This window comes from Colossoma macropomum, unplaced genomic scaffold (assembly GCF_904425465.1).
Source record: "Colossoma macropomum unplaced genomic scaffold, Colossoma_macropomum, whole genome shotgun sequence".
In the NCBI taxonomy this organism is placed as follows: Eukaryota; Metazoa; Chordata; class Actinopteri; order Characiformes; family Serrasalmidae; genus Colossoma; species Colossoma macropomum.
Window position 1 is genome coordinate 16,852,275 of NW_023494801.1, and position 12,134 is coordinate 16,864,408.

At 38.5% G+C, this 12,134-nt stretch overlaps 1 protein-coding gene across 3 annotated transcripts in view; it reads left to right on the forward strand.

Moving 5' to 3' along the window:
* arhgap17b (Rho GTPase activating protein 17b) overlaps positions 1–12,134 on the forward strand; it is a 46,164-nt gene that overhangs the window by 2,967 nt on the left and 31,063 nt on the right. For all 3 annotated transcript variants that reach the window (XM_036590355.1, XM_036590358.1, XM_036590357.1), the window contains exon 2: positions 7,995–8,034. In XM_036590355.1, coding sequence (XP_036446248.1) covers positions 7,995–8,034 — 40 coding nt within the window. The remainder of the gene's footprint in view (positions 1–7,994; positions 8,035–12,134) is intronic.

Consider the following 12,134-nt stretch of genomic DNA (forward strand, 5'->3'; position numbering starts at 1 on the left):
TGTTCTCAAAAACTAAACACAGTGGTTGATACTGGTATAAAGGTATTGGTCACACAATAATACTGATTTTTAGTTTCAGTGGTATTGATAGATAATGAACATTATATCCATGATGACATTCCATAAATTTGAGATATCTTAGTTACAAAACCAGTGGAAGAGCATGCTCAGCACACGGTGGATAATGCTTACATAAATAAAAAGTGAGGGAGTATTCACTAGACAGAAAAGTAAAGGTAATATATTTTTATAATGTTGTAATATTAAGTGTTATCAATACTGCCCCAGCAATACTCATAGCTGGGTCTCTTCGTTGAAAATGAGAAGAGAATTCCTAAAATGTGTTGCATGTCCAGAATGTTCTAAAATAAAAATTAAATTGTTCACAAAAAGAGAGAAGAAGTGGTGAACCAGAAACAGACAAAAAAGTGCAGTGTTTTTTGGTACTATAACTACTTGTAACAGACATTGTTTATCCCCAAAAACGACAGTTTCTCCAACAACATCCAGTATAGAGGACTTTTACTCTCCTGGAGTCTGCCTGTAAAAGGTCTCCACTAATATATGTGTGGTTTGTAGAGAGACTGCTGGTAGACTCATCATGTCTTTGATACAGTAAATCAGAGAACGTAATGCAGAATGCAGATCTGGTCTGGCTCAGGGTCAGCTCTTGTAGCTGCTTCCCAGGCTGGAGCACACTGCCACGTTTCGATACAGCCAGATGAGTTATGGCTTCAATTAGTTTTGGAGATGCTACAGAGCAAACACAGCAAAAGAATTTGCTGTGATCAAAAGAAAAGCATGTGCAAGCCATGAAATCTCATAAATCACAAATACCTTATTTAAATACATATAGCTGATATGATTAGTGAATCAAATAGCAGTGGGGTTTGCTTCTATAGTTAATCCAGTCAACAATTAGCTGTGTGTGAAGCTGTAGGAATGGTTTGGTGTAAGTTTTCCTCTTTACCCAAATGTAGTCTTATCAACCATGACAGTGTCTGAAGTAGAATTGTCACAGTGTATGATTGGATGATCATGAATAAGTTAACTGGCTCTGCCATCCACATCTGTTGTTAGCATGTACTATATTGCCATCTAAAAATGTCACACACCGAGCCGACCAAACAAATCGAGGACAGGATGTTATTGGCCATAAATAAAGCAGAAAGCTTTGCAGACATCTGACAGCTCTCCTTTAAGTTCAGTCATTCTGAGTGAGGTGACATATAAAAGTTTGTGGTCACAATAACAATAACATGTTTATCATATATATATTGTATAACATCTGTAACAAACATCTTCTGTAACAAAAAAGTCAAGTGTTACTTTAAAAGAGAAAATCTTCATAAAAACATTACATTATGAGAACATTGTTGTTGTGCTGTTTCCCCCTGCCAAAGTCTGTCCTGAGGTCATCCACTCTAGGTTATGTCATTATACACTGTTCAGCTATTGCAGCCTCGCAGTGTAACACCGGCTTTTTTAACCCATTGGTTTAAGTGAAATCTTATTTCAGCAGACTTGAGCTACTGGCACACACAATCTGTGACAGCAGACAGACCAGTTCAACAGGAGGGACCACCACGGTCACCACATTATCACATTGGCTGTAACAGTGGTTATAGATATTTCTGACAAAATCTGATTTAATGCAAATAGTTCTGTGTCTCACCAAGCAATAGCCAAGTGTTGTGTTTGGGCACCAGTCATGTAAATTTGATTTTCCTTAAACCTTATTTTTCCTTATAACCATCAGAGGTTAGGCTTATCAGAACCTTGTGATGAAGAAGCATACAGTCTATTCATGGCTTATATATTTAGGTCCTCTCAACTCTAAATATCCATTATGGTTAATTTCATCTTTTACTGAAATTTTCAGACTGTGGATTATAGTCCAGTAAGCCTGACATGGACTAAGAAATGATTCCAATGCTGACAAGCTCTGGACTGTCTTTGACAGCAGTAATCCTCCTCAGACCAATACAAGACTTAATTCTGGTCCAGGAACCTGGCTTAGAGAGCAGTGATAAAAGTGTAAACTCGCACCAGTTTGACAGGAGTGTTCTGCACCTCATCCAACTACATCTATCCAAAACAGCAGAGTGTGTGGCTGGCACACTGAAGGCTGGCTGGTTGTGCCCTTTCCAACACACTGATGACCACAGCATTTCCTAGCAGCGGTTTCCAATAAAGCGTGCAGGCTTTTCCAGAAACGGGGAACAAAAAGACGCTGGAGAGCTCAATAAACCGATCAAATGAAAATGGGGCAAGGAAAAGCATGTCTGTATGCCTGCAGTGCTCCACTGCATTCAGTCTGACCATCAGACCCTTGCAGCTGGTCCAAGACTAGCTCTCCAGGTCGGCTTCTAATGAAATTAGGACTTGGAAAAGACAAGCTTTTCCTAGATCAGCATTGAAGATTCTTTCTAACCAGAAGGCAAAATCACAGCTCCACAAAACACGGTACACTGGTGCTTTGGAGTTTGATTTACTTCTTGAATTACAGACCGCTAAACCATTATCCATTCTTTAAGTCCATTTAACGTTATGTTAAGTCTTGCTTGCCTGGACTGGCTAAACTCTTAATGTTGCCATGGGAAAGTATTCCAAGAAGCACTTCAGGCTAAATATATGTGATTGTACTGATTGGATTTAATCATACTCATATGGACTAGGCCTATGTAAGCAGCACTCTCTGACAGTGGCATATGAAGCCTTGGCTTTAGGATTTTTCCGAAGGCCTACGCAAAGCCTGACATCCATTTGCTGCACACCAAATCAATGCTAATTTAATATTGATGGGAATCTAAAAATTCTCTCTCTCCTGAAGCGATGCTGCTCTCTGCCTGTGTAACAGGATCTTGTGGATATTTTTTCATGTTGCTCTGTCCATGGCTATCAGTTCAGCTTTTGTGGCTTTTTGCCTTCGTGTCTATACATGGATCGTCTTCTGGTAGCTCTCGCTTTTTGTTCACTTTCAGAGTCATTTGAGCTATAGCTTTGGTCGCAGAACTCATTTCAGGGTCACGGTAGTGGTGAGTTCAGCCAGAATAATGAAAGATGTATGTAGATGTGGGCAATATAAATGTTATATTTATCATGATACATTTTTTATTATTCTCATAAACACTTTTCTGAGCATATTGTGGATATCATCAGTACTTAAAGAACTGCATGATTTATTAAAAAGAGAGCATATTAGTGCAGTACAGTTTATAGTTTCTTTAACATGGTTAACTAATCCCACGTTTGCATAGGATTCATGAGACCAGGTTTATGATTCATTATTTTCACGGTATGGACATTTATGTGCATTTATGTCACATTTGTGCCTCATGATCTGGTATTATTTTAAATTTTAAAACCACAGTCAAAAAATACTCGCTGTACATTCACATCACTCTTGTGCCACACCTCAAAACAGCCCAAAAATACTTGTGTGAACGACCACCATTTCTTCATTCGTCTGTTGTGCTGCTAAATCAGAAGTGGGAAATACAGAAGTAAAACTACACACGACAGTGACTCCGCAGCAGCTAACAAACAGCTCTGTGCCCCACAGTGACAGCCTGTCACTCCAGCACCGCTTGACTTGGCCAACTCAGATTTAAGTCTTTGTCCTCTAAACTGATTGAAGCATCAGTTAGCTGGAATCAGTCCTGTTCTGTGGTGATTGGACCTTGTGATTTGGACATAAAATGCGATGTTCGATAAAGTTTTTGGATATCAGGATGAGCATATGAGAAGCGATAAATTACCATTAAAATAGTGTGTCTCTGACTGGACGTGACGCAAGTACAGACACTTTTTTTGGATGTGTAAATGGAAATTTGAGATGCCTCTTCGTTAAACCAAGAGCAAAATACAAAATTACAAAAGCACCATTGATTAAAAAGAACAATTCTAATGTCTGATGCATTTTTACCAGCTTGTAGTTCAGGATCGAGCAATTTGTGAGCTGTACACATGTGTTTTGTGATTGGCTGTTTAGCTCATCTTCTCTGTGGGAGAGCAAGGTTCAGGCTTAGCACAGAGAAGCACTTGTTGGCCTTATCTGATGGTTTGTGCAGCAGTGAAATGATGTTTCTCTGGTACTGCGTGTATGAAGTAATTTGATCTGTTCTGTCATCGCAGCTCTTAACAATATTTTTATCACAGAAGCTCATATCATGCTAACGATAAAAATATGATTTATCGTGCTGCCCTAGTGGGAACCATTCAGCTCTACAGTACAAATGAAGCTACAGAGGATGGGATATGCAAATGAGTCCTGTAATCAATCACAGTGTTTTTACTATGTGCTTAAGCAGTTGCAGTTCCAAATGAGTTTCTGTGGTTGTTTTTTCATTAATCAAGCTGGTCTTGTAATCCCACAAAGTTCCTAGGTCAAAGTAATGCAGGCCAGTTATTAATTAACATTATTGAATTATCATTGCTTCTTAAATTTATTGCAAGACGTACAGCAATAATGTACAAAGTGTAGCAATATAATAACAGTACTGCTATTTTGTCCTTGTCTCTAGTGCGCTGAAAAAAAATGACACGTTGAATTTACATGATTAAAATCTGGCATTTCGTTGCACTCAAATGTATTACATCAACACATTTTATTTGTATGCAACTATCTGTCACATTTAATCATGTAAATTTAAACTGTCATATTTTTTGTGTGTATTGTAATGTGGGCTGTATTAGACACACCATACACTCTAGTCCAGGGCTGCCCAAAATTTGTCTTGGGATGGGGCGTAGAGTGTTTGTGATGGGAAAAGGGCCAAAAAGACAAAAAACAATATGCAAATAAAGGTGGACAGGCTTCAGAATGAGTTTTTGTGTGTGTGTATATATATATATATATATATATATATATATATATATATATATATATATATATATATATATATATATATGTATATATGTATGTATATAAAGAAGAATAGAAGTTTAATAAATCATTTATGGTGTTAGGGTAAATTTCTGATGGGCCAAATGATCTAAAGCAGGGCTGCCCAAAGTGCAGGCCTCATTTCTTTCTGTTAGTTGAATATTAGGCAATGGCTTTATCTTCATTGATCTAGACTGCAGAGAATCTTGTGCACATGCAGAAGCCTAATGGGGAAACTGACAAGTATGACTAGCATGCTGGCTCAGAACTACAGCATCATATATATTTCTGCCTTAGCACTGTTGCATCACCCAGCCTACTATAATACACATGATCTCCTGCCTGCAGCTGGAGCCTATTGACCACCCCAGTAAAAGAGCAGAGCAGGATTTGGTGTAAGTGTGCCTGTGTGTTTGCCAGACCTCTGCTGTTGTTCTAGTGCTTGAGGTAAAATGATTGGTAGTATGGGGGGGTGTAAAATGGAGCTGGCTTTAAACACAAGAACAGTTTCTCACACGCTGGCGCCCAGAATAACGATCTACAGTGCTCTGTGTGCTTCTCATGCTGATATCAGATATAAATGGCGTAGGGTCTTGCTGCTGTGAGCTAGGTACGGGATGTGGTAAGTTTGTTGTCGTCACAGTATTGTAACTACATTGTTAAAAATAAAGGTGCCTAAAAGGGGTGTTCGGGACAATGCCGTAGAAGAACCATTTTTGGTTCCGTAAAAAGTCTTTCGATGGATGGTTCTTTAAAGATGTATGAGTGTGAAGAATCTTTTTAACTGCAAATGTAACAGCTCTGCATTGGGGATGCGCAATGTTATCAGAATCATACTGGTATTGGCAGATATTTGCTTAAAAATATATCAGCATTGGACAGATGTTCAGATTTGACCCATATTTCAAACCAACATTTAATGACCTATTTACTGCGGAACAGTACTTCAAATCGATATTCAATACACTGGGTTACTGTGGATTGAGTCTTGATTTCTTCACTTTATTAATATTTATTTATCAGCACACCAATTTAATTTTTTTCCTAGACCATATTATGTGGCAATTTTAAAAAGTTTCTTCACAGCCGCACATCTCATTTACAAAACGATTCTTTAAAGAACTGTCCACTGAAACATTCTTTAGGGAACCGAAAATGTTTTTTCTGTGCATCACTCCAAATAACCGTTTTGGCACCTTTTTAAGCGAGCACGTGCTTTTATAATGAGATTTGAACTGTTATAATGAGGTTTGCACACTTGCCTGTCCCACTGTTTCCCTAATAGATATGTAGAAACAGCAGACTGTCAAAGTCTAACTGTGTGTTTTATGGAAATCTTGCATTTTGTGCAAACTTGTGCATTTTTCTCAAGATGACCAGGTTCTTAAAGTCTAACAGGAAGGAAATAATGGGGATAATTTGCTAAACAAATAATCTTCTAATCAGTGCAAAAGAAGGATCTCTCATCTCTCTCTCTCTCTCTCTCTCTCTCTCTCTCTCTCTCTCTCTCTCTCTCTCTCTCTCTCTCTCTCTTTTTCTCTCTCTCTGTTTTTTTAGTGATTTTGCAGGACCTTATTTGCCTGCACTTTCTCTGCTCGTGTGCTTTGCACGGTGTCGTCTGTCTGCCTGTTCATGCAGTTTAGCCTGTTCATGCAGTTTAACCTACTCATTCATGTTTCCGTTATGAGAAGTGTTCAAGTCCAGACTGCTTTTTGAATGACGCAGTACCTCAGAACAGAGGTCATTTTCATATAACAAATGTAAAAGCGCAGTAAAGAAAACAGCCTGTTTAATTCTAATGAATAAAGAAACAAACATCATAAGAGAACCTTGGGGGAAATAAATGCAAGAAGAATGTGCTTTTGTGCTTCCCGTTTCTAATCTGATATTGTGCATTCTAAAACTGGGCAACATTACAATATTTATTGTTATTGTAATAATTAAGTAACCATTTACAAAGAGAGCATAATTTGTCTAGTTGCTATATCACCCACCCCTAGCGCATTCCTCTTTGCATGGTGCTCAGATATGCTTTGTGATAGTCTTTCTACCATCCCATCCTCTCTAACATCTACTCTCTCTGATGAGAAAAGTGTGGAAGGTGTCCACCCCTTTTCTCCCTGTTGCCATAACAAACAGTGTGGAATGCCGAAAGCAGGAAGTGATTTTTTTTCTGACAGGAGAGTGTCTTAAGCGGACTTTATCTGTGAGCTGTAGTTGTAAATGATGTGGTCTGCAAGGCCTTTAACAGATGCTTTGCATAATGGCAGCAAAATGTTGTAGGCAAATTCCCATAAACTTCTGAGCAATGAGACTGAAAGTGGTGTTTAAATAATGAGACAGCACGGTTGATTGTGTTAATTCTAGATTAGGGCTGATCAGAACGACAATATTTATTGTTATTGTAATAAATTATGTCACATTATATCACAGGATGCCTTTCTGAGCATATTTGGGTATCATCAGTACTTTTTAAAACACTTCCCAAGTGTATATTTGATTACAAAGAGAGGATAATGAGCCCTGTTCAGTTGAAGTTTGTGCAGCTCAGTATGTGAAATGTTTATTGCACATTATTGTATTTATAGTTTTTGATAGTATAAATGTCATGGCTTAAATGTCATCTTTTCCAACTTATCAGATGTCAAAAAATGTATATTGTGACTTACTGTCCATCTTGAAGTATCTTGAAGTATCGTGATATTATGTTTGCCATATCACCCACCTCTGTTATGAAATAAAAGATAGAAAGGCAAAAAGAAAAATGATGCTAATAAAACTGACCATCTTTACTGTATCCGTTTCTCATCGTCTGAGATTTTCCAACAGGGTCTGACATGGACTAATTCTTGCCTATGCAATTTTTGCATTCTTATGGTTTATTGGTCACTGAAGTTACTTATTAGTTGCAGTGAGACCTTGAAATACAGTGGAATGAGTTGTAGTTAGAGTTGTTTTGGAACATTATTCACACATTGTAATGCAGAAACATACTAGCTCAGTCAGATTTCTGCATATTTTTTTCCAGAATTGACCCTTCAGACTCTTGTGTCTGTATTATAATTTAACATCCATTTAACTGCTTGTGTTCTTTTTTTTTTCTCAGAGCGGAGAAAACAGAAGTTCTCAGCGATGACCTTCTACAGGTAAATATTCTCTCTTTTTTGTTTATTGCTTAGTTAGCATGTCAGCCTGTCACTCTCAGTCACTACCTACTTCAGCTCGACTCCTATATCCTGGAATATTTCCAAGTTTTTAGCCAAAAAATGTTTGATGTAGTATGCAAGCATTGTTTCAAAATGTACCATTCACTCACCACTATTTATGATCCATGTATAACACTAAACTGCAAAATCAATCCATTTTAAGTTCAATTATTTTTGTGATGTCACAAAAACCAACACATTTACATACATCCTCCTGTTCATGCAGTTTAGCTCTGCCCATTCACAATGATGTTATAAGGAATGTTTCAGCCCAGAATGAGGCACAGTATAGGACAGCCACACAGAACAGGGCTCTTATACATACATCAGTTTTAAAGGCATAGCAAAAGGAGAAAGAAGTAAATACAAGAAAAATATAGGACACGGCTCTTTAATGCAAGTAAGGGATTCTCTTAATGATTTTGAGTTACAAATCAAATCAATCATATCACTTTCTGAGGTGCTTTCCTCACTGCTGCCAAGAAATAGTCCAGACCTTTATCTGTCCAGTCTCCACACCCCTCTCCGTCTCAGTGCAATCATCTCTCGAACCTATTGCAGCTGACCTTCAGTCTCTCCTCATGGCTTTTCTCTTTTTTCACCTCTTCTTTCTTTTGCATAGTTCTGTATGACTTCATTGCAGATCTCACAGAAAGAAGTCCCCAAAAATCTCCAGTATGGATCTGTTCACAAGGCCACGATCATCCAGCACTTAGCACACTTACTCTGCATGGCTGGTCGATTTTATTCTAGCCTTTTCACTAAAGCCATACTGACGTAAGTGCACACAGCCCGTTCAGAACCTAGAATGGCTGGAAGGCCTGGAGGCCTGAAAATACTTGTTTCAACGCACCTCTAGATATGCATGCTAGTTATTGATCTAAGCCAATTAAAATGTAAATGTCGAAATGATGTACACATTAGAGTTTGATTCAGTGCAGTTACGTTTTTAGTCTAGGCAGTCATTGGTCATTTGATACTAGCCTTGATGTCACCGTGTAATTGAGTGAGTGAATCCAATTGGTTGTGCCCACCATGTGTAAGAAAGCAGACTTGACTTTTAGCAGTAGTTAGCCTGGACACTTCTCTGTGACTGTGTGATTTAAGTGAAAGTGACTAAATTAGAAACACGCTGGCTGTGTCCCAGAATCAAAGGGCTAATTCTAAGCTACTAGTCAACACTGTTATCTAGAAACTATGGTGGCTTCCTTCCTATATGAAGAACATTTGAAGAGTTTCATTCCAAATTGCTATATATTCATTTGTAACAAGGAGTGGTTTGAATAAGGAAGAATAACAGCTGATACATAACACACTTTGTCATAAAATCTATTTTTATTTCTTTACTGAAAGGTGGTATTACTCATAGCACTGATTTCTAGTATGTGTAAAGCCCACTACCAGCAACGTATATCATGAAGAAAAAGGAAAATTCATGAAAGCAACATTTAATGCATTTTTGGAATTAAACCCTTTATTTGTTCTTTTTACATATTGATCTAAAACCTAGGGAGTACAAATTACTGAGATCATTAAAAATTACTGCAACTGACATCAGTAAAGAGATGCAATAGTTAAGCTATTCCTACCAGTCCATCTTTAGTGATGTCATCCACAGGCATATTTACACAGGCTGCAAGACTGACATTGAAACAAGCATTCAGATCCATCAGTCCAAACCCAACAGGTTTTAAATGGCACTCAGGTTCAAACATGTTGGCTGTGGTAACTGAAGAACGCCTTGCCAGTTTTTTTTTCCCCAACAAAAAGGAAAGTAACAGTTCCTGCCAGACCTGAGAGTGCAGCCAGGCCTCATACACTGTGCTCCAACTCCACTCATGCATTTCAGGTCCAAGGGTCGAAGTTTAACTGCCTGCTCACTCTCCATTTCGACTTGCCTTTGGTGCACCAGTGAAGAAAGGCAGGCCAATAACAGCTCCATAAACTTACGCTGTCGAGACAAGTCAAACAGAACTGCGGGGAGGAGATGTAGTGTGTCCTCTTGATACTGGACTACTAGGCATGGAGTAATCAATGGGGTTGGTAGAGGTCACCCTTCGCTGCTGATTTGAGGGCAGTTTGGCATTTTCTGTTCTAACTAGGTTCTGACTGATACTGATTTTAAGTAATCGAGAATTTGAATAACCAAAAATATTGGCTGATATAATTTCATATGGCCAAATTAAAAGAGAGTCCAATAGTTTTAGTTAAATAGTGCTTTGTTTATATGATTGGTAGTTGTCAATATTGAATTGTCAAACATGAGTTTTCAGTTTTCAATTTTTTTAACTCAAATAAACAGAAAAAATTCACATAGACTTAAGTGGTATAAATTCAAAACATGCTGTGTATAAATTACCTTATGGCTTAACCCTAAAACTAAACCTTAAAACAAGTAAGTAACTTTCAAATAAGAGATTCCTTAATAATAATAATAATAATAATTGTTCTGTATGGTTCTTTTCTTAAACCCAAGGACACGTTAGAATACTAATAAAATACACAATCAACAATAAGCAAGGCAATCCACAACACACTGAAACAGACACATATTTCCCCACCTGGCAGGGAAATACCTGGCCTGGCTAGGAAAACCTCAAAGGAGTGGCATACAGTCACTCAAGTGACTGGCCTGGGAAGCCTTGTAGGGGCAGTGTAGAGTAGGTAGGGCCTATATTTAAAAATAATTAGCTTGACATATATCGTGATTATCGATTACACAGCCCCACCTGAAGTTCAGGTATAGGCGCTTTTGGAAAATCCTATACTATTATAATTTCATCAGGGGAACTTTCTCTCCTTCTGAAAGATTCAGGGCTGGAGCTAGCTGCTCAACGGTAATATCCAGTCATTTTACCTTGGTTGTTTTACTTCAGTGAGTCGCACTTAAGCAAGTTGAAGTTCCAAAAGCACAATCAGCATTTATTTTCAGTTCCAAGTTAAGTCTTACCTAACATAAGGTGCGGTGTGTAGATTCTCAAGGGGCTGGTCTGAGCCACGGGGTGAAGTAACTCTCGGCTGCTGCTTCAGCCGATACTTAGCAAAGTGCTTAGCCAGCGTGGAAACATTGAAACATACACACAATTCAAAACAGGGCACAAACAAAACAAACGATGCTGATGTAAATCAGCAACCAGCATACTTACACTGGAACACACAAACCTTAGTGCTCAACACTATGTTTGGTTTCTGCTCAAAATAGCATCACTTTCCTGAATGTGCTTTTCTTCTGTAAAATTTACAGTGATGTTTTATGCTTTATCTGATGGGTTCCTTTCCATGTCCATAAATCCATGCAACCTTATTAACAGGTGATTTTATCATCCAAATGATATGTCAGCCTTGTCCAGGATTTAAGGTTTAGTTTGGAGACTGACTCTGGATCATCCTGTTTCTAGGAGGGTTCAGTAATGGGCCGTGCCTCTGTGATGGATGTTGTGAGTTTGACCCCTGCATGGACAGTGCTGCCTCAGGCAGCTTTAGACTCATCATCATTTCCCCTCTCTGTGGAAATACTGTTTAGATTGGAACGTTATTCTTATTTTTTGCTCTTTCTTTTCTTTAGCTGTTTCACTCCTTCTTTTATAGGCCATGCACTGAATGCACACCACAGCTGCAAGAACTGATTGCTCTTTCTTGCATAAAATTTCGTTTAAATTTCTGTCCCTAAAGGGACATGAGTTTTAGCTGAAAGCAGAACTTGAAGCCTTAAAAAAACAACCCTGACTTCTTCGGTTTCAGTTCCACTGCTGATTGACTGAAACTGTAGGATTACTGGGCACTGTATGGGATTTTCTTGTGTGTGCATGCAAAATCTTGGCAAACACTTCCTGGTTGCTGGGCCAACTGTATGCATGAGAAAACTGGTTTTTCTGTGGCCCCTCGCTGCCAAAGTAGGTTCAGGTGCATATAGTAGACCATGACCATGACTGAACCCTCCTGGCAGCTGTGTGCTGTAGGGCCAGATTGCATCTGCCATTAAGAAAGAGAAGAAGTAAGACTGAGAGTCATAGCTTTAAAGTCTTCTTATCCCTCCATGC